The 26,639-nt window shown below is 33.9% G+C and overlaps 2 protein-coding genes across 3 annotated transcripts; both read right to left on the bottom strand.

The window, feature by feature from the left end:
* Positions 1-19,037: 19,037 nt before the first annotated feature.
* LOC149149122 (NADP-dependent malic enzyme-like) lies at positions 19,038-22,831 on the bottom strand. The gene is made up of 6 exons (XM_089441302.1): positions 22,764-22,831; positions 22,479-22,553; positions 21,384-21,467; positions 20,391-20,489; positions 19,195-19,340; positions 19,038-19,088 (listed from the first exon to the last, which is right to left on the bottom strand). The coding sequence occupies exons 2-5, from the start codon at positions 22,497-22,499 to the stop codon at positions 19,287-19,289; spliced, it is 258 nt and encodes an 85-aa protein (XP_089297428.1). The 5' UTR covers positions 22,500-22,553; positions 22,764-22,831; the 3' UTR covers positions 19,038-19,088; positions 19,195-19,286.
* Positions 22,832-24,639: 1,808 nt separating this feature from the next.
* On the bottom strand, positions 24,640-25,941 carry LOC149149121 (putative nucleoredoxin 1). 2 transcript variants are annotated; one of them, XM_089441300.1, is made up of 3 exons: positions 25,706-25,936; positions 25,141-25,620; positions 24,640-24,864 (listed from the first exon to the last, which is right to left on the bottom strand). In XM_089441300.1, exons 1-3 carry the CDS (start codon positions 25,796-25,798, stop codon positions 24,802-24,804), a joined length of 636 nt encoding a protein of 211 aa, XP_089297426.1. In that variant the 5' UTR covers positions 25,799-25,936; the 3' UTR covers positions 24,640-24,801. The 2 variants fall into 2 exon arrangements, with proteins under 2 accessions (XP_089297426.1, XP_089297427.1); XM_089441301.1 differs by having other exon boundaries at positions 24,720-24,867; positions 25,706-25,941.
* Between the last annotated feature and the right edge of the window lie 698 nt (positions 25,942-26,639).

Genomic DNA, 26,639 nt, shown 5'->3' with positions numbered 1-26,639 from the left:
GTTTTGCAATCAGTAGTTTTCCCAAATTCAGTCCGCATTAAGAGAAATAGAAGGTTCTCCCAAGATGATTTTCTGAGATTCGTTGTTGTGACCGTTTTCTAAATTATCTTAGTTGCAATACCAAATTTGACCTGGTCTTATTGAATGTTGATGGAAAGATATTTCAAATATGATCTTGTTGATCAATTTTTGGTGAACAATCCAATTTCCTAATGGGAATCATTTTGTAATCATCTTTATTGTAACTTCTCCCTACTCTTTGAGTATTTAAATGAAAATAGAGATCAACGAAGGGGATTATTAGAGATAGGATAGGATAGGATAGGAGGAGAGGGTATAATGGAGAGATTTATCTTTTCACTTAGGACCTCAATTGTAATTTCAATATACAAAATGTTATTTTGAAGGACAAATCATATTGTAATGAGGAGTGAATTTAATGATTAATATATAATTTATGTTGCTGGTCATTCGGATATTCTGAAGTAGCTAGGCAGTATTTGCTAGTGGCTAGGGCCCGATCTATGGCGGATCTTACTGCAATTACCTATTTGATACTTTTCCATTTCCTATAAGGTTATTTTGTTTTATATCTTTTCATTTCCTGCAGGTTTATTCTATTTGATATCTTCTGATTTCTTGTGAGTTTACATTGCAGTTAGTTTACTTTCCTTTATTATGATCTCATGTACTTCGCAACTTTGTCATTTGATTTCATTTATGCTCACTGTAGATTGAATTAATTATCAGTTAAGACATTGATTCCTGTTGATTACGATAAGAGTATGATTAGTATAGAATTAGCTGAAAGAGATTAGTTAATACTTCTAAACTCTTCGTTGACATCATTTCCATTCGAATTGCTTAACTAAGATAAAGTGTGATTCATATAGAATCAGCTGAAAGAGATTGGTTAATGCCACTATGCTCTCGGCTGATGCTATTTTCAATTGAATTTCTTGCTTCAGTTTTAATTATGATTTCAATTTAAGATTAAGTCTTGATGCTTGGATGTAATATTTTTGTTAATAATTGTAGCTTGAGTTTTATAAATGCATTTGTTTACTCTTGTATGAAGTTTTATAGTTCAAATTAAAAAGCATTACTCTCTGGATTTATAGCTTGCACATATTGTGTACACTCTTCAATGAAAAAGACTTACCTAGGTTGATAATTAATGTGAGGCAATTAGGAGTTTTAAAAGACAACTTTTAGCACCCAACAGAACTTTGTATGTAGCTCAACATGTTTTTACTTGTTAATGAATGGATACTGTATTTATGGCCTATTAGATGATAGTGAAATGAATGATATGAGGGAACAATGGCTCATAGTGATTGTTAGATAAGCATGAGATCCCTAAAGTTATTTATGTTGTTTACACCTCTAGGTTACATGTTTATGATATTTTTGAGGAAATGCCTCACATGGCTAGTAGGGGTCTGGTTACGGTCATGTTCAGATTATTATTTTTGCATCATTTTTCCCTATATTTTTAATGATTTCAAGCTATCACTCCATTCTAGGTAGTGGCCTATGCTTTGGGCCTAAAAAACTAGCTTAAATCCCATGGTCACTGGCACATAACTAGGAATTTTGGTCTCTCATCACTAGCAAGCAAGCCTGTGAGAGTGACTTTAGGTTGTTGGTCACTCCCTTGCCCATAGCATGAGAACAACTATGGCCTAAGAGATCTAGTGGGACCCAGGGGCAGGCTATCTAAGTGTATGACTTGTCTCCTAAGGGTTCTTTTGATGATGTTGGACGATTATGTGTGATTTTTCCTTGAATTCCACTTCCTTAAAGTCACATAGGATGTCAAATCTTATCATAGTAACCTCTCATCTTTAGCCACTTCACCTCGTTACCTGGGTGGATGTGGGAGGAGGGTGTTAGAGAGTGCTATCAAAGCATGGTTCACCCCTTCGAGTAGATGGGTGGTGTGTATTCCTCATGCATGGATGTCGGTTTCATGTTTGTCTCTTACACTTGCATTCTACGTTCTTCTAGCATTTTCTTACTGATTGATTATGGTTGTTGTAATGTTACCATGGAGAATTTGATATTGATTTTGTGAAATGTCTTTGTCATGAGTATGTGACTAGTTAGATATGGATTATATGTTTCTTACATGTTGATTTTATGTCTCCCACATACACCCTTGTATGTTAGGCTACATTCTTGAATATTTTGATTACATGAATCAGTCTTGTAGGTTGATTGCTAGAATTGATCGCTTATGCTTGACTACATGTGTTTATGTGTATGTGTAGTTGATTAGACATGTCTTATGCATGTTGTTGGTTTCATGTGGCAATGTGTATACTAGATTAATGGTTTTTGTCATGCATGAGGTCATAACATGCATGGTTGATATGGCCTTGCATTGATGAATCGACCCTATCTAGAATGACCTATGCATTGATTTTTTTTTTTTAGCAATCACATCACATGTTGCAAAGGAAACATCGTAAGGTGGTAGCATAAAATAAAGAACTAAAAAAATGAATTTTATTTCTTGACTAGCATTTGTCTAAAAGGAATCCAAAAATCATTTATTTTCCCATGAAACAAGGAGAAATAATCAAATTTTCTAGTGAGAAGAATGGTAGTAACTTTTAAATGTAAGAACTCCCTTCCCTCTTGTCTTTTAAATAACAATTTACTCTCCAAGAGACCCTTCAGAAATACAATTTTTACTCAATTGATTAAAATAGGTAAGTGTCTCTTCTCTAGGGCTTTCTCAGTGATTAAACTTAAGGGAATGATTAGGGAGACTTCTAGACAAAAAACAACAAAGTGACTACATGTCAAATGGAAATCACATTGACTAATCTCTTCAGATTTTTTGATGTGGGCCTTATTCAAATTATGACATATTAGGAACTTTCTTGGATCCAAATTCTCTAGAATAAGGGGTGGAGAATTATTTTTAGTGAAATACTAGACCTCAAATCAAAATATCCATCTCCGTGATTGTTATGGAACAACTTCTTTGTTATTTATTGAATGCAAGCTGTGCTTTTTTATAATGGATGAGACAGTTGGGCTAAAGTACTCAGGACCTCTATGAAATGACTACCTTATATCACATTCCCAATATTGAATTCCTTTAATACTACTCACAGAACTCTGACTTAGCCTTACAACTAAATTTATTTTCTTCCCATAACTCTCTCTCAGGTGATAATTATGGCTTTTTCTTGATCTTGTTGAAAACATTGTCTCTATACCATTGTTTCTTATCTCTTTTTGAGTGCTTTCTTGAATCAGTGAGCTAATGTGGTTTATGTAGATTCAAAAATCCTCCACTGACCCATTGCCTGAAGATTCCTCTTCTATTTTTATTTTTCTACTTGGTCCTCTTTAGTCTTTTTAGCATTGACTCCTCCAAAAGAATCAACTCTTCTTGAAAAGTCCCCTTTGGCTTGATTTTATTCTTCCATATGATTCAGATCTCAATGAATGAAACTTGAGAAAGGATTCTTGAGATTTTCTAAATTCCATGATTTTTCATTGCACTTCTCATGTTTGTCAGGGAAACTAAATTCTACACATTCAACATTATGCCCTTTCAGATCCTATTGTAATCTTGGTAGATTATATTCGCCATTTATACTTTCTTATGTATGATTGAGTTTGATACAAACAGTTGGCATTGGCTCTTTTAAATGTTCACAATTAATCAATTTTATCATGTTTATCTCATGATGACTAGAAAAAATAAATTTTGCATATTCAGTTGTATGTTTCCGCTACACCTCCTCCATATTCTTAGTTATCTGGATGAAAAGGAACATATGAAGCACAATCTTCTTTAAATTCATATTGAGCCACACTCTTGCCATCTTGCATACTCAATGTATAATTTTCAACCTGTTTCTTTCCCTTTGTATTATAAAGTTTTGCTTAAATGTTTGACATACGATCCTTGAGTTATGAAAGAGTTATTTTATCCTTCCCTTTATCATGTTTAGGAGGAAACCTTATGTCCAAGAGTTGTTACTTTTCCTTTTGGACCTCAATGGAACATGTAGGAATAATTTCTTCATGTGTCACTTTAGAAAAAATTGTGTCCATATGTTGCTGGATTTTCTTGTGGAAAACAGTTGGATGTGAAGGGCTAGTTTCTTTGCATACAAATTTTGGAATAATAAAATTCAAATGTTGTTTCTTTTCTTTAAGAAATTTCACTTCTGATCTAGGATGGCTTAACTTATGAGTTTGATTTTGAAGAGCATGAATGCTTTATTTATGCACAGTTTTTGGCATGTGAAAATTTTTTGTTACCTTTAAAACCACATGTTTAATGGTTTCCTTCGAATCTATCTCATGTTGAGTATTTACGATAGAATTTCCCCTTAAACACCTCTCCTTATTTCCGAACCCCCTTTGATTGCGACCAACATTGTTTTCCTTCCATAGATAATCTGCCATTCACAGTGTACTAGTGCTACACTCTAAATTTTCCTTCCTTATATGATTTCCACTTCATGGATTCTATATCCGTAGATATCCCAATCCCCTTCAGGAATTCTTGATCTAGACAATTTTAAAACATCAAGCAATTTGGAGGATTTATCCTCAAGTTATTGTTCTTTTTCTATTGGGTTTCCCCAACATCAAGAAAATAGATATTTGATCTATATGAAACTTCATGTTTAGGAACAACTATAGTGTTGGGGACTTATTTTTCCTCCTCCATTTTCCTTTGGATCTGAATTTTTTAATGACTCCACACTTTGGAAATTCTCCTTATGAACCCACTTGAGTTTCAACGAATGACTGCAAGACTTTGCACTCCTATCCTTGTAAAAAAACTTCAATCTCGAAGGAATCCTTGGCCTATCAAGTTCCTCTATGTTTCCTCTCCAATGTTGATTCAACCAATGCTGAATCACATGGACTAGAATCTCAAACTGCTTAGGGAAATCCTTCTTCCAAAAGGTAGTAGCAGAAATTGTTTTTCTTTGAGGCGCGTCCCTTCCTTATCCAGGTGGTGCTGGGCTGGCAGGTGTCATCCTGCTTTGCCGCACCCCTGTCCCATCTCCTTAAGTGCCAACCTAAGCACCCACATTCGGGGATATATAATTTAATACATTATTACTTCTTCGATTTTATTTTTTAAACAATCTTATTCGAAGAATTCTTACTTCATATTTATGTTATGAAAATATTTGTGGTCATCTATTCTAACAATATTGAACTTTAAAAGCTTGTGATATAAACAAATATAAATATAAAAAGTAAAACATTATAATTATAATTTTATTTTTTAAATTCATTTTCTCTTCTCATCTTAGAATACATGTAAATCAATATAATAACATAAAACTCTTTTTATAGAAATAAATTTAATGAAAAAGATATAATTTTAAAGATATTTTATTGTTTTCTTTTAGAAATATTTTTCAATTTGAATATGCATTAATTCATCTAATAAATATTTTTTTATATAAAATTGTTTTTTATAATTAAAATAATAATTTTTAATTAAAATAAACATTATTATTTAAAATAATTAAAAACTAAATTATGAATATAATCCATGATTATAACTTATTGATAATATTAAAGTATAAATAGTAAAAAATAAAGAAAACAAAAAAAATGGGCTATAAAACCTATATAAATAGCACTTAGGACGAATAATGTGAATGGATTAAGTTACATAGTTATGCAACCTTTTTCATTTCTCGCGAGGTGTGTTACCTAAAATATTAACTCATGGTTATGGTCTTAAAGATGTCTCCTCTGTGTACAGGGTTTCAACTATGTGTACCAACGATATTTAAATTATATTTTAAGTGGTTATTAAGTGATTTGTTATATAAGGATTTTTTTAACTAATACACTTATATAAATTAAATTATTGATAAAACATGTAACCATATTCTTAACCATGGATATTCACCCCTTATTTATCGTGGAAATTTTCGCCTTATAAATAGCTTCTGTTCCAATACCATTGACCAATATCATAACCTATCATACCCCGTCCACAATATATCACTTGTTGATACAATATTTTATTAAAATAAAAAAACATAATTAACTTGGAGATAAATATTAACACTTGGTCTATGTATACTGCTATGAATATTTTGGCATATTTCATGGAGGTTGAATCTTATTTCAGGGAGGTTGAACCTCAGTTTCCTTTGGTAGTTAGCTACATTTATTTCCTTTTATCAATCACAAGTGTGAAAAAAACAAAACAATTTGATGACTACGAAGGGTGGGACAAGGTGGTAAGCGGGGGCGAGCTCATATAGCATGATGAGCCAACCATCAAACCATTAATAATTTAAGTGCGCTCGAGCCTCATTTAGGACATAAAAAATTCTTATTTAAAGCTAAAGCCCATGTAACAGCCCTTGTGAAAATTCCATGTAATAAAAGTTGAAAACAATAACCACGGTTTTTGGGACACTTATTTCAAGATGAATGTTGGGAAATACATCCTAGGGGGTCTTAATTTGGTTTTTTATGGCTAAGGAAATTGGCAAACAAAAACGCTAAGGCTTTGGAAAGGAAAAATAGCAATTTTTGTGCAATTATTTATGAAAATAATGGAAATTAGGAGAAAATGGAGGTAAAAGGTTACAGGTTACAGGTGAGAATGAAAATGAAGGAAAATAATGGAAAATGAAGAAAATAGAGGCCTTATTCATAAAATGGCCTTAGAGGATAAGTTGGTAACCTTTTGACATTTGAGTTTTGGAGCTCTTTGATTATTCTCTCTCTCTCATACTCTTCAACACTTAGAGTTTCTTGGAGCAATTTAGGCACTGGAGCAACAATGCCAATGAAGGCAAGAGGAAGCACAGATGAAGGAGGGAAAGGCAGGATCAAGCAGCTACAACAGGCTTCATTGTAGGTATCAACTTGCATGTGTATTTTTCTTGCTAGATTTGGCATGCAAGTCATTTCATGTGGTTCTTTTCTATCACGACATGTGCCTTTCTAGGTGTAACATTTTTTTCAACCCAGTGTTTCCATTTTCAGATAGGCATAGTTTGACGGTGTTCTCATGTTTTGGTTGAGATGGATTGTCGGATGGATTCAAGGTTGACTAGGGTGGATCTCTGAATGATAGAGCACATGGCCTAGAGGTACCTGAGTCAGAATCTAGACCGTGGTAAAGCCACTCACCTAGTCACCCCTCAGCCAGACTCTGGGTTACGGTAAATCTAGGATTTTGTTTCCTTGGTGGGCCTAAGAATCCTTACTAAGGAATGGTAGGATATACGATAAATACAAGAGGTGTTTTTCTCTCCATTGGCCCTAGTAATCAAAGGTTTGGGATATCGAGTAAAACTTAGAGAGTCGGCCAGCCTAGTGATCTAGGTTTGGATTACGGTAAAGCCTAAGAAACTAGGAGACATGAAAATTCCTAACAACGTAAGTAAAAATATCTCGTGGCATCCATGCTTGCTTGGCATAGTGACTGGGTGGAGACCATGATAAAGCCTAGTATGATGTGTTCACTATGTTGGCCTAGTGATCAGGGATGGATTATGGTAAAGTCTACCTTCTATTGCTGAAGGTGAGGTGGTTTAACCTCTATATGACCTGGTTGGTTATTTTGGTTTGAGTCCCACATTCATTCTTGGAATATGGCACGAGGGTGATTGGCATAAGAGAGACTTATCTTGGCTAATTTATGGTCACGTGGAACGTGGTAGTTCCATATTCAGTTGGTGTATTGCATTGATTAAGGAGAAATTCATTCGCTTGACTTCCATGTGCAAACGTCTTTATGTATATGTTGATTTGATGGCTGATATGTTTATGGTGATTTTGTTCCTATTATGAGACTTATATATATATATATATATATATATATATATATATATATATATATATATATATATTTTATGACAACAACTATGGATGGAGCTGAAAATGTTTTACCTGTAAATGAATGGATACTATATCTATCGCCCAATAGATGATAGTGCAATGAATGACATGAGTGAACAATGTCTCATAGTGATTCTTAGATAAGTATGATATCCCTACACTTATTTATGTTGTTTACACCTATAGATTACATGTTTATGATATGATTGACAAAATACCTAGCATGGCCAGTAGGGGCCTTGTTATGGTGTTGTTGAGATTATTGCTTTTGCATCATTGTTTCCATGTATTTTTAATGGTTTCAAGATATCACTCCATTCTGGGCAGTGGCCTAGGCTTTGGGCTTGAAAAACTAGCTTAAATCCTAGGGTCACTAGCACAAAATTGGGAATTTCGGTCTTTGGTCAGTAGCAAACAAGCCTGTGAGAGTGACTTTAGGTTGTTGGTCACTCCCTAGCGAATAGAATGAGAGCGACTATGGCCTAAGAGATCTAGTGGGACCCAAGGACATGCTATCTAAGTGGTTGACTTGTCTCTTAAGGGTTTTGTTGATGATGTTGGATGACTATGTGTGATTTTTCCTTCAATTCCACTTTCTTAAAGTCACATAGGAGGTTGAATCTTATCATAGTAGCCTCTCATCTTTAGCCACTTCACCTGGTTACCTGGTTGGATGTGGCAGGAGGGTGTCAGAGAGTGGTATCAAAGCATGGTTCACCCCTCTGAGTAGATGGGTGGTGTGTGTTCATCATGCATGGATGTTAATTTCATGTTTGTCTCTTACACTTGCATTCCACATACTTGTAGCATTCTCTTACTGATTGATTATGGTTGTAGTAATGTTACCATGGAGAATTTGATATTGATTTTGTGAAATGTATTCGTCATGAGAATGTGACTGGTTAGATATGAATTATATGTTTCTTACATGTTGATTTTATGTCTCCTACTTACACCCTTGTATGTTAGCCTACATTCTTGAATATTTTGATTACATGTATCACTCTTGTAGGTTCATTGCTAGAATTGATCACCTATGTTCGACTACATGTGTTTATGTGTATGTGCAGTTGATTAGACATGGATTATGCATGTTGTTCGTTGCATGTGGCAATGTGTATACTGGATTAATGGTTTTTTTTATGAATGAGATCATAACATGCATTGTTGATATGGCATTTCATTGATGACTGGACCCTATCTAGAATGACGTTTATGCGTTGAGTTTTTAAATGTTTTTTTAATTAGCGACCACATCACATAGAGTTATTGATGTATTGCTATTGAATTGTGGAGTAACTTTAGAACCAGCATCAATTGATATCATGAATAAATAGAAGCAAGGCCTTACCTTCATAGCCATATCAAGAGTGAAATCAATAGATGGTTTACACATTGCACCGTCTTTTTCTTTTCAACATTATGCCAAGATGAAAGATAGCGCATATGTTACGATTGGGAAGAAGGAAGAGAAGTGATTGAAGTCCATATCGTTATGACATACAACTAACGACATTGTGACCTTCTTTATAATATGTTTTTTGAATTTATTTTATTGTCCTCTTGATTTACTTTTAATATAATAATGATATTCATATATTTATTAGATTAATATATTCATCATATTGATAGTAATATTTGCGAAAGTCGTTTGCATCATTTTTCATGTTGTTCAATTTAATTATTTTTTTTAAAGTGCCTATTGCTCTTTTCTTTGCCACAGACCATTCAAAAATAAAAAATGAGTTATATGAACCAATCATTCAAACTCATTTTTATAACTGGTTCATATTGATATTAATATTGTGGATTCATATTAAATCATGAAATGAAAAAATGGAGGTTTTGAATATTGGCCATCACCATGGCCAATACTCATTTTTTGAATATTGGCCACATTTTTAATTTATTTCCACAAATTTTTCTATTGTATTTTAAAATGAGGCTTATATTTGTAGAATATTTTTATATCATTTGGTTCATGTAACACTAGATTGTTTTTTTTCATGTTATTTTTTGTGTATATATGTGTGTGTGTGTGTGTGTGTATGCTTATTTATTTGTGCATATCTTTATTGATTTTGAGTTTGTTTTTGTGTCTTTCAAATGTAGATATGGACAATAATGATGTCATCTATTATTCCAGAACAATAGGCAATATTTCTTATTGCTGGAGCTATAAACTTTGTTTCCTATCTTTGAAACAAGTTTGATAGAAAACATGGGTTCCATCCTGCATTTATTGATGATCATATTCGTGAGCTAGATCAAACAAAAATACATGTAAAATACTTGAAACATGTTCACAAGAGGGAGTCTGGGAGGAGAACAAGAAGGAATCGGTTGGAAAGTGTTAAGTATCACGATCATCATCCTATTGATTTGAATTGGTGCTGCTTTTTTCATCGGTCTCGTTGTGTTTTGGAAGTGGACACTCCATAGATGACTTTTGAAACATTGTTTGAAGTTCAATTTTGTAGTGGAATTATTTGATGTAAAGAAACAAAAATTGTATGTTAACACTCAATGTTCTTTCTATGGTTGCAATGTTGGTTAAATTGATTTTTTTAAAACACTAATGTTTTTTTTTATGTAAAAAATTCTATATCTCTGGTCTTAAAATGTCCTATTATGTTGTTCTTTAAATCCAATGTGTGTAATTTATATGTGTTGTTTTCATTTATGTTGCTTTTCTCCAATGGCAGTGTTACTATTTTATATCTTCCTCTGGAACTTGTGATTGTTGTGGTCTTTTGTGTGGATCCCTTCACTTTTGTCACGTCTTTCATAAATCAAAATATTGTTTACATTTATAATATTATTGTTGGGATTTCATGTTCTAGGTTTTTATATCAATATTCTTGAGATTTATAATATTAATACATTCATGTATTGATATCAATGTATTTATGGCTTAAAATTTATTTATTCGTTTTAATGTGGTGTTATGAATGTGTTATTATTAATGTAATGATGATTTATCATGTTTTAATGCTTTATGGTTTGCAATGTGGTTCTTATACTGGTTTTGGTTTATGCCTTTTATTATTGTTTTGTGCTATAGCATTATTTATGTTTATAATATTGATGCAATGGATTTAGGGCTTAGGTTCGGTTTACTATTTCCCTGGGTTTATAATATTAAATGATTAGGTTTATTTGTTCTTTAAGTTTGTAATATTAATAATTCCTTCAGTTTATCATTTATTCCTTTCGTTTAGTTATCCCCAATATTAAGGTTTAAATAATAGTCCTAAGGTTTACTCTTAATCACTTACATTTACAATGTTTATCCCTTCAATTTATTAGCATGTTGCTATCATAATATTAACACTCCCTAGGGTTTATTGATCCCTTAGGTTTATAATATTCATAGTCACGTGGGTTGATCAATCCATTGGGTTTAAAAAAATATTTCCTATTAATCCATTCTGTTTTTTTATATTGATCTGTTGCCATTTTTTATCCCTTTGGTTTCTAATATTTTTCCCTTGGGTTTATTAATTCCTTAGGTTTATCCTATCAAATTCTTGGGTTTCTTCCTTCTTCAAAATTTTAATATTAATAATTGCTTGGGTTCATAATCCCTTTATGTTTTAGTGTTAATCCCTTGGGTTTATTATTCCTTTGGGTTTATTATATCAATCCCTTGGATTTATTATTCCCTTGGATTTATATTATTAGTCCCTTTTGTTTGATAGTATTCCCTTAGGTTCATAATCCCTTGGGGTTTTAGTATTAATCCCTTGGGTTTATAATATCAATCGCTTGGGTTTATTATTCCCGAGTCAAAAATGGTTTATTATAATGTCGACCATGGTCAAACATGGAATTGTGATAAGGATTGTCTCAATATGAAAATCAATGATGATCAATCACGTTTAATTTAATGTTTATAATATTTGTGTTAGGGTTTTTATACATTGGGTTTATAATATCAGTCCCTTGGATTTAATATTATTCCCCTCGGTTCATAATCCCTTGGTGTTTTAGTATTAATCCATTCGTTTTAGTGTTCTTTTGGGTTTCTCATATTAATCCCTTGGGTTTATTATTCCCTTAGGTTTATAATATCGATCATTGTGAACCACTATCAATCATAGCCAACTATGGTCAACCATGCTTGAATGTCACATTGTGACAAGGATTGTCTAGCCATGAAAATAAATAATAATCCCTTGCATTTATTATTCCTTTGGGTTTATTATATCAATCCCTTGAGTTTATTATTCCATTGGGTTTATATTATTAGTCCCTTTTGTTTAATAGTATTCCCTTTGGTTCATAATCCCTTGGGGTTTTAGTATTAACCCCTTGGGTTTATAATATTAATCTCTTGGAAAATTATTCCTGAGACAAACATGGTTTATTATGATGTCAACCATGGTCCAACATGGAATTGTGATAAGGATTGTCTTAATATAAAAATCAATGATGATCGATCACGTTTATTTTAATGTTTATAATATTTGTCTTAGGGTTTATATACGTTGGGTTTATAATATTATTCCCTTGGGTTCATAATCCCTTGGGTTTATTATTCCTTTAGGTTTATAATATCGATCATGGTAAACCATTGTTAATCATAGCCAACCATGGTCAACCATGCTTGAATGTCACATTGTGACAAGGATTGTCTCACCATGAAAGTAAATCACCTTTATTTTAGTGTTTATAATATTTATATTTGGGTTTACACATGTTTGGTTTATAATATTAGTCCCTTGGGTTTAATATTATTCCCTTGGGTTCATAATCCCTTGGGGTTTTAGTATTAATCCATTGATTTTATTATTCATTTGGGTTTATAATATCACTCCCTTGGGTTTATTATTCCCTAAGGTTTATAATATCAATCATGGTCGACCATGGCTGAACGTCACATTGTCACAATGATTGTCTCACCATGAATGAATCACGTATATCTTAGTCTTTGTACTATTTATATTTTGGTTTACAAATGTTGGGTTTATAATATTAGTCCCTTGGGCTTAATATTATTCCCTTGGGTTCATAATCGCTTGGGGTTTTAGTATTAATCCCTTGTGTTCAATATTAATTTCGGCTTATAATGTAAATAACTTGTGTTTATTATTCTCTTAGGTTTATAATATCAGTCATGGTCAACCATTGTCAATCATAGCCAACCATGGTCAACCATGTTTGAATGTTGCGTTGTGGTAATGATTGTCTCACCATCAAAATAAACCATGTTTATTTTAGTCTTTGTAGTATTTATATTTGGGTTTATCAATGTTGGGCTTATAATATTAGTCCCATGGATTTAATATTATTCCCTTTCGTTCATAATCCCTTGGGGTTTTAATATTAATATGTTAGTTCTATTATTCCTTTGGGTTTATAACATCAATCCCTTCGCTTTATTATTTCCTTAGGTTTATAATATCCATCATCGTCAACCATTGTCAATCATAGCCAACCATGGTCAACCATTGTTAATCATAGCCAACCATGGTCAACCATTGTTGAATGTCACATTGTGACAATGATTGTCTCACCATGAAAATAAATAATGTTTATTTTAGTCTTTGTAATATTTATATTTGGGTTTACGAATGTTGGGTTTATAATATTAGTCCCTTGGGTTTAATATTATTCCCTTGGGTTTACTATTATTCCCTTGGGTTCACAATCCCTTTGGGTTTTAGTATTAATCCCTTGGGTTTATTATTCATTTGGGTTTATAATATCGATCCCTTGGGTTGATTATTCCCTTAGGTTTATAATATCAATCATGGTCAACCATGGTTGAATGTCGCATTGTGACAAGGATTTTCTCACCATCAAAATAAATCATGTTTATTTTAGTGTTTGTAGTATTCATATTTGTGTTTGCCAATGTTGGGTTTATAATATTAGTCTCATGGTTGAATGTGAGATTTTGAAAAAGATTGTCTCACCATGAAAATAAACCATGTTTATTTTAGTGTTTTTAATATTTATATTTGGGTTTAACATATTAGTCTCATGGTTTAATTTCCCATTTTGACAAATATTGTATCACCATGAAAATCAATCATGTTTATTTTGGTCTTTGTAATATTTACATTTGGGTTTACGAATGTTGGGTCTATAATATTAGTCCCTTGGGGTTACTATTATTCCCTTGGGTTCGTAATCCCTTTGGGTCTGAATATCAATCCTTTGTGTTTTAATATCAATCCCTTGGTTTCATTATTCTCTTAGGTTTATAATATCAATCATGGTCAATCATTGTCAACCATGGTTGAATGTCAGATTCTAACAAGGATTGTCTCACCATGAGAATAAATAATGTTTGTTTTAGACTTCGTAATATTTATATTTGGTTTTATGAACATTGGGTTTATAATATTAGTCCCTTGGGTTTAATATTATTCCCTTGGGTTTTAGTATTAATCCCTTGGGTTTATTATTCATTTTGGTTTATAATATCAATCCCTTGGGTTTATTATTCTCCTTGGTTTGTAATATCAATCATGGTAAACCATTTTCAATCATAGCCAGACATGGTCAACCATGGTTGAATGTCGCATTGTGACAAGAATTGTCTCACCATCAAATAAACCATGTTTATTTTAGTGTTTGTAGAATTTATATTTGGGTTTACCTATTTTGGGTTTATAATATTAGTCCCATGGTTGAATGTCGTATTTTGACAATGGTTGTCTCACCAAGAAAATAAACCATGTTTATTTTAGTGTTTGTAATATTTATATTTGGGTTTACGAATGTTGGGTTTATAATATTAGTCCCTTGGGCTTAATATTATTCCCTTTTGTTGATAATCCCTTAGGGTTTTAGTATTAATCCCTTGGGTTTATTATTTATTTGGTTTTATAATATCAAACCTTTGGGTTTTTTTATTCGCTTAGGTTTATAATATAAATTGTAGCCAAACGTGGTCAACCATGTTTGAATGTTGCATTGTGACAATGATTGTCTCACCATCAAAATAAACTATGTTTATTTTAGTGTTTGTAGTATTTATATTTGGGTTTACTAATGTTGGGTTTATAATATTAGTTCCATGGGTTTAATATTATTCCCTTCGGTTCATAATCCATTGGGGTTTTAATATTAGTCCCTTCGTTTTATTATTCCTTTTGGTTTAGAATACCAATCATGGTCAACCATTGCCAATGATAGCAAACAATGGTCAACCATGTTTGAATGTCGCATTGTGACAACGATTTTCTCACCATCAAAATAAACCATGTTTATTTGAGTGTTTGTAGTGTTTATATTTGGGTTTAACAATGTTGGGTTCATAATATTAGTCCCGTGGGTTTAATGTTATTCTCTTGGCTTCATAATCTCTTGGGGTTTTAGTATTAATCCCTCAGTTCTACTATTTCTTTAGGTTTATACTCTCAATCCCTTGGGTTTATTATTCCCTTAGGTTTATAATATCGATCATGGTCAACCATTGTCAATCATAACTAACCATGGTAAGCCATAGTTGAATGTCACATTGTGACAAAATAGTCTCACCATGAAAATAAACCATGTTTATTTTAGTCTTTCTAATATTTATATTAGGGTTTACTAATGTTGGGTTTATAATATTAGTCTGGTGGGTTTGATATTATTTCCTTGGGTTCATAATCCCTTAGGGATTTAGTATTAATCCTTTAAGTTTATTATTAACTTGAGTTTATAATATCAATCATTGTCATCTTTATTAATCTCTTGATCCCTTAGGTTTTTAATATTTATGTGCTCGGTTCACTAATTCCTTGGGTTTATAATATTAAATGGTTGGGTTTATTAGTTCCTTGGGTTTATAATATTAGTCCCTTTTGTTTAATATTATTCCCGTTGGTCCATAATCCTTTGGGATTTTAGTATTAAACCATTGGGTAATAATAAGAAAAAGGGACGAATATTATAAACCCAATGTATACAAACTGTAAGATAAATATTAAAAGAACTAAAATAAACATGGTTGAATTAATAAATCCTAAGAATAATAATAATAATAATTATTATTATTATTATTATTAATTTGAATTAGTTAGAACTTTCGTCAATGTTTCAAATCCCAATGGGAAACGCTAACAATATCGTTGTTATTATTTATATAGTTACTAATTATCATATATAGTTGGTCATTAAAAATTACAGATAATAATTCACTTATCACAATTCTAATTATTATTGGTTCATGGTTGTTATTGTGAGCTACTATTATTATTATAATAATAATTCGATATAATTGTGATGATTATTATTATTATATTATATTGTTGTTATAATAATATAATCATAATCATAATATATTATTATAATAATATAGTGATAATATAATAATGAGATATCATTATTATTATTATATAATATATTATTATTATAATAATAATATAATAATAAATATTTTTCTTTCTTATATTAATAATACAATATATTGGATGTTCTATTTAACATGCATCCTCGATCTTCAACTAGTTGTGACGATGAATCATATTTGTTGGTTCGAAACGCATCCACAAATACATTCGAAAAAAAACTTGATATAGATTACACAAGGTTAAATTCAACAATATAATTGTTATTATTATTTTTATAATTTTATATTATTATTATAATAATATAATAATAATTATATTATTATATTTTTTTAATAATATAATGATAATCTAATATTATTAGGAGTTTTTCTTATTATTAATTAATATTACTAATGTTATTAGAAATTTATATTATTATTATAATATTAATATAATATTCATATAATAATATATATAAATAATGTAGCTGTTAATATTTATATAATTATTAATAATATTAATTAATTGATAATTAAAAATACTCATAATAATTATTTAATGTGGTTGATATAAGTTTATCATTGAAATTTAACATGATGTATAATCAACCTTAAATCCGTCCATTGCGAAATCAAATTCCAGCACTACGTGTAAGATTGTTTCAAGGGTTGTCAAAGTCTACATTAGTTTGCTACAAGCCGTTCTTCCCGAGGCCAACACCTACAACTTTCCAATCCACAGAACACAAGACCCCACTGGGTTGTGCGCCGTCGGTTGTGCTGGATTTCAGTAATAACGATACATTGTTAACATGACAATTCTAAGAGCAGACTGTCACGACCATGTGATTGAAATTTGGTTTGAGAGTATAATTTAAACCTGTATTGTGTGCTGGTTTAAGTTTTAGTTAGGTTTATACTGATTTAAAATTTTGACATTGGTTTGTGTTGGATTTTTTTTTTTCTGTTTTTCCAAATATTATATAATTTGAAGTGCTTTATCTTAGTCTTTTTGCTATAGATTCAAAATTTCAAGTTCTTCATTCGCTGTTACAACCTGCCTATCCTTAAATATTTGTTTATCATAAGAATATAGAAATTCTGAATTCATTTCAGATTGTCTATAGATTTCCTTTATTTCCTTAAATATATGAATTATAATAGTTTACTTATATTTTATTATATATAAAATTATTTTTTTTGTTTAAATTTTGTTTTAATATATATATATATATAAAGTTGATATCACTTACTAAAATATTTTTGAAAAGTATATAAAGTTATATATATAGAGCTTATATTACTTATTTATTTAAATATTTTTGTTTTATTTTAATTGAGTTAAAAATGCTGATACATAACCTTCACAATCACCTTTGTAAAATAAACTTCTAACCTCGATAATTAAAAACAAATACTTAAATGTTACACCTCAGTTGGAACATTGCAAAAAACAGTTCTCTTCACAAACGATGTTGAAGAAGAGGAAGCGCAACCGATGGGAGGGACGACTTAATTTTGTAAAATAGGTGTCAACGAGCGAGGTTGAAGAAATCGAAGCGTAACAGATTCCAGAGATGACTGAATTGTAAAACAATAGGTGTCAACATTCCCTAATGTTGGAGGTAACCGGTTAGTCACAAAGCTGGGCTTTGCCTTGACACGATTTGAAGTTGAATTTCTTGAATTTCGTGGATCCGCATACATCTGTGGAACAAATACAAATACTATGGATCCACTCTCCAACCGCATAAAAATCTGCCACCACCGCTAAAGATGAGGTGCTTCCACGCTCCATGCAACTTATACGTTGTCTATAAATTAGATTAGATCCATCACACGATCATCAGATTTGGAAGAGGAAGAAATATTTAGAAATAGGTTTAGTTTTTCCTTTTGAATTAAGGAGATGGCCATGAAGTGCTGCAAGAACATGGAATTGCTGGGGTTGTACTGGATTTCAATAATGTTGCTAACATCCACGATTCTGATTACGGACGCCAAAGCTGCGAATGAAGGTGCGTTTGAATGCGCGCGTCGAGGATTGCTTGGTTGGACGGGAAACGCTAAGGATGCATCAGGGTGCCACAAACCGGGATACCCTGTACCCCCTGGTTCTAGCTGCACTCCCCATCTTACTCGTCGTATTCTGCAGGCTTAATCTAACAACATCTGCCGCTTGGCTTCTCATTTGCTCATTTAATTCTCTCGACACACATAAGACTATCATTCTTCTTTACATTTAATTTCTCACACGACTTATTCTTCTTTACATTCAGTTTCTCCTGTATGTAGAGTCTCCATAAATATCAGTCATCTTAACATTTACCATGAGACTCTATTATCTAAACAAGGGAAGCTGCGATGCAGCAAGTCCCTGCATCAAGTTAAAAATCTAAGTACTCAAATTCTTTTCCAGATAAATGAGCACTCCGTTGCTACCAACTCTTTTAGCTGTTCAGCACGATCGGCTCCCCATCCAGCGCCCCAGCTTACAAGCTCCCAAGCTCCCCAGCCAGCTCAAGAAAACCAGCCAGCAATCAGCAAACCCCCGGTTAATCTGTATAGTATTTGATAAAAAGCAGTCAGCATAGTCATTCAGGTCAAACCATCATTAAGTAGAACTAATGAAAAATGTTTCAACTCTGTTTGCGAAGATTACTCACAAGCAGTCATGCAGTTACTAAATAGTATCGATCTCTCTCAAATTCTTTTCCAGATAAATGAGCACTCCGTTGCTACCAACTCTTTTAGCTGTTCAGCACGATCGGCTCCCCATCCAGTGCCCCAGCTTACAAGCTCCCAAGCTCCCCTGCCAGCTCAAGAAAACCAGTCATATAGCATTGCTACCAACTCTTTTAGGGCTCCCCATCCAGTGCCCCAGCTTACAAGCTCCCAAGCTCCCTAGCCAGCTCAAGAAAACCAGCCAGCAATCAACAAACCCCCGGTTAATCTGTATAGTATTTGATAAAAAGCAGTCAGCATAGTCATTCAGGTCAAACCATCATTAAGTAGAACTAATGAAAAATGTTTCAACTCTGTTTGCGAAGATTACTCACAAGCAGTCATGCAGTTACTAAATAGTATCGATCTCTCTCAAATTCTTTTCCAGATAAATGAGCACTCCGTTGCTACCAACTCTTTTAGCTGTTCAGCACGATCGGCTCCCCATCCAGCGCCCCAGCTTACAAGCTCCCAAGCTCCCCTGCCAGCTCAAGAAAACCAGTCATATAGCATCATGCAACAAGTCAATTTGTGTGCTATTAAACCATTGAATTACACCCATTTTATAACTGCAGTGCTGAAGCGAACGCATCTAAGCTTTAATACAGTCATGGGATGCAAGTTTCAGCTCATATTCTCAAAGCAATTACTAACATGAAATACTTAATAAATATCTCCCTCATTTGACTCTAACTCTAACTCTAAGACATTTCTCCATCTCCCACAGGTATAAAGCATCTCTCAATCCATCACAATCAGAGAGTGAGTGCCAAGTGGGTCTTGTCTTTGGCAGTTGGCACAACAGAAAGCTGTGTCGTCTCTGCTACAAAGTTGACAATGCTTAAGGATGCATCATGCAACACAAGAATCCACATAGGATTGCCAGGCTTAAACAAACTATAACAAGTAGAACAAAGACATGAAATAATAAAAATCTATACAAGTTCTTCAGATTTAATTCATTTAACTGAATTATACTAGCGTTGAGGAAGTAGGGTTTGTAGGAAGAAGCAGCAAATAACTTTAGTTGAAAAGCATGGGAAGCACGGATGTGCTCCTGAAAATAAAGAGATATGGAACACAGACAAACTTCAAAAAAGTCAGAAGAAGACTAGTTTAGGCAGGATTAGAAAGTAGAAATGGAGCTCGGCAACCAGTACAATAAATCTTCCTCCAATCTAGATAAGAAATTGGAAGTAAAGACTCAAGAGCGGCCACAACTTGGACTAATCACTTTAGAAAGAGTCATAATCTTGAAAGCAATTTGGCTCAGAAACTCTATTATAATATTGTGTAGGTTGGAAAGATATAATACTGCATTGGTTGGGGACAACATAAGCAGAACTTTTGGATTTCATAGCAGAAAGGCAAAAGAAATTCTCATAAACCTATGTCTGCAGGTAATAGAGATTGGTGTCCGGCCTAGAAATTCTGTATACAAGCCTGGAAGATAAGATCACCATTATTTTCAGTCAGTGTAGAGTAATTTGTCTGTCTCATTTGCATGGTTCACACAAAAAGCTGGATTTACCTCTCCGGCTCCTAGGAAGAGGAAGGTATGATCAGCCAATGTTCCACCAGTTGCCTTTAATGATGCAACCAACCCTGCCAGAACCACTGCAGCTGTCCCCTGAAATACAAAAGATGCATCATGCAACACAAGAATCCACATAGGATTTCCAGGCTTAAACAAACTATAACAAGTAGAACAAAGACATGAAATAATAAAAATCTATACAAGTTCTTCAGATTTAATTCATTTAACTGAATTGTACTAGCGTTGAGGAAGTAGGGTTTGTAGGAAGAAGCAGCAAATAACTTTAGTTGAAAAGCATGGGAAGCACGGATGTGCTCCTGAAAATAAAGAGATATGGAACACAGACAAACTTCAAAAAAGTCAGAAGAAGACTAGTTTAGGCAGGATTAGAAAGTAGAAATGGAGCTTGGCAACCAGTACAGTGAAGCTTCATCCAATCTAGATAAGAAGAAATTGGAAGTAAACAATGGCCACAACTTGGACTAATCACTTTAGAAAGAGTCATAATCTTGAAAGCAATTTGGCTCAGAAACTCTATTATAATATTGTGTAGGTTGGAAAGATATAATATTGCATTGGTTGGGGACAGTATAAGCAGTACTTTTGGATTCCATAGCAGAAAGGCAAAAGAAATTCTCATAAACCTATGTCTGCAGGTAATAGAGATTGGTGTCCGGCCTAGAAATTCTGTATACAAGCCTGGAAGATAAGATCACCATTATTTTCAGTCAGTGTAAAGTAATTTGTCTGTCTCATTTGCATGGTTCACACAAAAAGCTGGATTTACCTCTCCGGCTCCTAGGAAGAGGAAGGTATGATCAGCCAATGTTCCACCAGTTGCCTTTAATGATGCAACCAACCCTGCCAGAACCACTGCAGTTGTCCCCTGAAATACAAAAGATGCACCCTGATTCTTCATTGAAAACCTGGTTTGTTACATAGGTTGCATTGTAAAATAACCAAAATGATCAGTCATTGTAGGCAAACCTGAATGTCATCATTGAACACGAGATGGGTTTTCCGATATTTTGCCAGCAACTCAAAGGCATTGTGATTGGCAAAGTCTTCAAACTGTCATGAGGACGTAAAATGTCATTTAATCAATCAATTGTGCATGTTTTTCTTTATAGAGGTTTGCTTGGTCTATTGCAAATAGAGTGCAAAAACAAACAGGCTTATTAAATTGAAAATCCTAAAATATTTGTTCATTTATAATCTTCTTGCATGGTTTCAATAACTAGCAAGAATTTTCCAGCTCCGAGACATATCTTATCAAAGTCCCAACAAAATGCTAAAGGTAACTACCATACAAAGTAAATATGTTCATGCAAAAATGATATGAAAATCAATTCCTAAAGTATTTGTTCATTTATAATCTTCTTGCATGGTTTCAATAACTATCATGAGCTTTCCAGCTCCCAGGCATATCTTATCAAAGTACCAACAAAATGCTAAGGTAGCTAGCATACAAAGTAAATATGTTCATGCAAAATGATATGAAAATCAATTATCTTGACAAAAGAAACAAGTGTTTAGCAACTAACCTGTAATTGTGAAATTTACCTGACATCCAAGATCCCCAAGTCCCAGAATGCGTTCACCATCAGTGACAACTATAACATTAACACTCCTTTCACTCCAGTTCTTCAAAATTTCTAGGATCTTACCTCTGCAAAAACCATACCCTCGCAAGTTTTAACGCAGTGAAACAAATTTAAAGGATGAACCTAACAAAAAAGAATTGGAGTTTATAACCTTTCATTCCGCTCCTGCCAAGAGAAATTGTGTAACCCAGTAAACTATACTGTCAAACATATTTTATGCAATTTCCTTCCAGTAGTATCAACCAGCTAAGAAGCTGGTAATAATAAATATATATGCTACTGCAGTAGACAGATAGTTTTCATATTAACATAGATAATAACCACATGCCAAAGATGGCCCACAAGGGACTGACACCAAAACTATTGATGATATTGGAGGGAGAACAGAAAAATGCTCAAACCATTTAAAGGAGAAATAGAAAAATGCTCAGACCATACTCGGGTTTCGATAAAAGTTTGGATATTTCAATAGAAATACCTCGAGGTCCATCAGTGCCATGTATTTCTGCAATGAAGTTTGATATTGGGGAATGTTATTCAGAAGCCTTTTTTCCTGTAGAAATGTAACAATAGGTTTAGCAACCAATAGATAAATCTCACATACGAGATAGTCACAAAAGAAAAAGGAAAAGAAAAGAGTGTTCTTTCACTTCCTGTACTTTGCAAAGAGATAAAACATCTAAATCACAGTAAAGGGAACCATAAAAACTAAAGAGCATTCATTGCAAATATCCAAATCTATGCAAATCGGAGAGGAAATTACTTGAAGTTCTTGTGACAGACAAGCAGGCGGTAGAAGGCCCCTAAGGTAGTGAGTGTCTCTCTCCTTCTCAGTCAATGCTAATCCTTTGTTAAAGTGGGGATCTCGCAATAAGGTGCACCCACTGTTCCAAGAACCAAAAAACAATCAAGTCAGGGTGGTCGTCGTTTCAAGGATTATTTATACGACATTAAGATCATCAAATTCAACGGCAGAGAAACAAACCCAAAAGTGTCCCAACAATCAGGAACAATCTTCAACTGTTGAAACAAAAAGAAAAAACTCTTCATTTGATGATTAACTGTGTTCTGTTGAACCAAAAAGAAAAAAACTCTTCATTTGATCATAAACTGTGTTCAATGAGTCAAATTTTCTAAGCAATTAGATGCGGGAAATATAGTTTTATTATCATTCTGGATCACTTTTTAACTGCTGAACCAAAAAGAAAAAATCTTCATTTGATCATTGACAACAATCAATGAGCCAATATTTCTAAACAATAAGATGGGGGAAATAATCAAGTTTTAGGAACGCCCCTGCAATTGGCAAGATGCTTCCTCCCAACTTAATTGTGAGCATCCACCACCTATCAAAAGGATGAGATGTCACATTAAATGGCTAATGCCATGCCTAGCCCGACTTAGCTGCCATGACAACCTCCTATTTCACAAAATAAGCATACTACACTCCTGTGCAAATTGAACCCTGGTGGGGGTTTAGGGAATATCACCAACCACTCAAGACCCCAAAAGATTTTTAGGTTTATTCTGATTAAATAGAAGTGTATGATTCCAAGCATAAGCAGCATTATTGTTCAAGACATTGATAGGCTGGAGGCTTCGGACCCGCTTTGAAAAATATACCTAATCATTGAATGCTATGCTAGTGCGCCAAATCTGTATAGTATTTGATAAAAAGCAGTCAGCATAGTCATTCAGATCAAACCATCATTAAATAGAACTAAAAAAAATTGTTTCAAGTCGGACCTGCTATTATTGAAGAATCAGTTCATGAGCAGAGTATCGTAATCACTACTAGTTAGCTTGTCATAACATAGGTAAATAGAGTGCATTCAATAGTCTTATCACATAGTCTGAAGCCCTATATGACGAGTAAGATAAGCCCCAATAGGGTCCCGAATTGCATATGAATCAATCTGTAACCACTAGTTTATACAGATATCGTAATATCCATAATAGCTTACACAGAGCTTTGTGATTACTAGTTACTCATATTAGAAACGGCTGAGAATATTGGAACATTGAAATATTGAACACTTTCTATAGGTTGTATGTTTCTCTCAGTTTTAGAGCTAGAACTAGAATGCTATGATGTCAAACACTTTGTGAGTAGTTGTTATGAATAATATTGTTGTCTGAATCATGTGAAATTTTATGCAACTTTAATTGTCTGCAGGCTTAATGAAATGCCATTGTGATGGGGATAGCCATTGGAGGCATTTTAATCCATGTAACTTTATTTATTTAACATGTATGTGTTGTTGATGACAGGATTATTACTTTCAGGCTATTACGTAGACCTCCATTTCACATCTAGAGTTTTCAGGTCTCCAAAAACTGTGTAGTCAAGGCCACGGCAATTGTGACAATACAGATTAGATGGCTTGGACTGAGTGGTTAAGGTATAGCAGGTGGAAACTATGATATGTGTAATCAGGAGAGTAGCACTGGTTACATATCACTATTTATTACCTATGTCGTTTGAGCTACAACCTGTACATCATATTGCTTCTATTCCCCTTGGTCAACCAGCAATCGGTATTAGGTAGTGATCAAACTTGAGTTCGTTGTATACCTTTACAAGCTTTGGTGTGAAGGCTTGGCAAGGTGGGCACCAATGGGCAGAGAAATACAAAGCAATTGTCTTCTCCACAAGCTCAGCTATCGGGACCCGTTTCAAGAATCAAAACATGAAAAAATGATTAGCATCACCCACAAGAGTACCGAGTTTTTACTAGAGTCCATGTCTACTTGTGGTTTAATAGTTAATAACAAGAATCCACCGTGAAAACAACCCAAATTCATACCCTGAGAGATGTAGAATACAAACACACAGTTTTCCCCACAAGCTCTGCTACTGGAACCTACTGGAAAACACCAAATTGACAATAAGGCCATCATGAAATAAAATCTGTGCATCTATTTTTCCTAAACCCTTACAGGAGCCAATGAAACTCAATCGCCCAATTCAATACATGTATTCAATAGACTTAATGAATACATAATTTATTTCTAGATTTTCAAGTTCAATAGCCCAATTCAATACATGCTTTCATGAATCATACCTACATTCTCATAAAGAACCCAAATCCAGACTTGCTGGCAGAGAAAAACACAAGCCAAAAAGGGAAAACACCCACCTTTCTTCCTCCATGGGCAAGGACAAAATCTCGTTCATCAGACACCAGAAGAGACTCTACAGTCTGTGCAGCCCTTAAGGCTTCCTCTTTCGCCCTCAGCTCATCAAATCTCTCTGCGGTGAATGGATATCCCTCAACCCCATATTCTTCAATGATCTCCACACCTTCAGTCGTTATAACTCTGCCCTCTCTGTCCAGAAAAACAAGGCACGGAATGCCATCAACCTGGAAGGCCTCATTAAGCTTCTTCCTTGTATTACCATCTGAGAATGGCAGGGCAAGCCATGGCATGGTGTGGTGGTATTCCTCGAATGACTTCTCATCAAAATCCGCAGAAACGAAGAGAATCTCGAAGTCCCCCTTCTCCAATAACTTTTTATAGATTTCAGACAAAACGGGGGTGAAAGCCTTGCATGGAGGACACCAATGGGCAGAAAAGTACAGACCCACTTGTTTCCCTTCCAGTTCTCCAACTTTCACCTGTAGATTACATTGGATTCAATACAAAAATGCAATGTTGCAGCAAAATAAATGATAACAGAGACTATAAGTATAGCAATCGTACCTTGTCTCCATTATTTCTGATCAGGAAATCACGTTCCCCGTTGCAAAGCAAAGAGCTCAAACTGTCATTGGTTGTTTCCTTTTGCACAGCCATAGCAAGCTAACACAATCTCTCTCTCGGTTCCGAGCCAACTTTCTTCCACTGCAATCTCTGAGGGCTAAGAAAGAGAATTTATAGACACAGGAGAACAGACAAGTGAAGATTAGTTTAAACAAATGAGACAGAGACCAGGTAGTTGTACACGAGTAAAAGAAGTATAACCTGAAATGACCAAAGAGGGTATATTAGTGATGTAATTTAACATTAAAAGGAAACGAAGCTCTTGGAAAACTAAAAATTATAACACGTCCATGTGGGCCCGATGAGGGCCACATGGCTCACCTCCTTCTCCGTGGGATAGCAGGGCCACATGGCTCACCTCCTTCTCCGTGGGATAGCATGGAGGGACTAAACCATGCCACTTAACATTGTATCATGGTCATATGTCAATACAGGAGGCAGAAGGATAATCCAACTGTCCACTGCACATGCACCAGTTTCAATTTCATGGCCTTCTAGGTTTGTCTCATCCAGCTGCCAACACTCCCAGATGAGCAGAACACATTAAGCCCTGTTTTTTTCATCTTTTCGCAGAATAGTGGTTGTTTACATACACCTAAACTCCAACAATCCAGCAAGTAGAAAGATGGATCGTAATGGGCATACTGGGTCCAATGGATCACGCCGTATTAAGATACAGATGAACAATACCACAATTGAGTCCTCAGTGGCCACAGAGCACGTAGACATTCGCGAGCTCTCAATAGCTGAAACATAATTTCTAGGGTTATCAGAGGGCGACTCTGACTGAAGAATTGCGTGGGATAGATGCTCCAATTCCTGCTCGCGCTCCTGAAGATCTTCACAAGGAATCTCATCGACGGGAGCCAAAGCA

Source organism: Pinus tabuliformis, chromosome 9, assembly GCF_031772625.1.
Source record: "Pinus tabuliformis cultivar Carrire ecotype Pingquan chromosome 9, CPIR1, whole genome shotgun sequence".
NCBI classification, from domain to species: Eukaryota; Viridiplantae; Streptophyta; class Pinopsida; order Pinales; family Pinaceae; genus Pinus; species Pinus tabuliformis.
The sequence above is the reverse complement of the archived record's forward strand: the minus strand, read 5'-3'. Positions and strand labels throughout refer to the sequence as shown.

What these genes read in the sequence shown, in the direction of transcription:
- LOC149149122 (XM_089441302.1), bottom strand. Translation starts at nt 22,499, where the DNA reads ATGGCACTGATGGACCTCGAG. An exon ending in TGGCACTGATGGACCTCGAG is followed by an intron (nt 21,468 to 22,478) that starts GTATTTCTATTG and finishes TCCTCATGACAG; the next exon opens with TTTGAAGACTTTGCCAATCA. An exon ending in TCTTCCTAGGAGCCGGAGAG is followed by an intron (nt 19,341 to 20,390) that starts GTAAATCCAGCT and finishes TTGAGCTGGCAG; the next exon opens with GGGAGCTTGGGAGCTTGTAA.
- LOC149149121 (XM_089441300.1), bottom strand. Translation starts at nt 25,798, where the DNA reads ATGGCTGTGCAAAAGGAAACAACCAATGACAGTTTGAGCTCTTTGCTT. An exon ending in TCAGAAATAATGGAGACAAG is followed by an intron (nt 25,621 to 25,705) that starts GTACGATTGCTA and finishes TGTAATCTACAG; the next exon opens with GTGAAAGTTGGAGAACTGGA. An exon ending in TTGCCCATGGAGGAAGAAAG is followed by an intron (nt 24,865 to 25,140) that starts GTGGGTGTTTTC and finishes GTTTTCCAGTAG; the next exon opens with GTTCCAGTAGCAGAGCTTGT.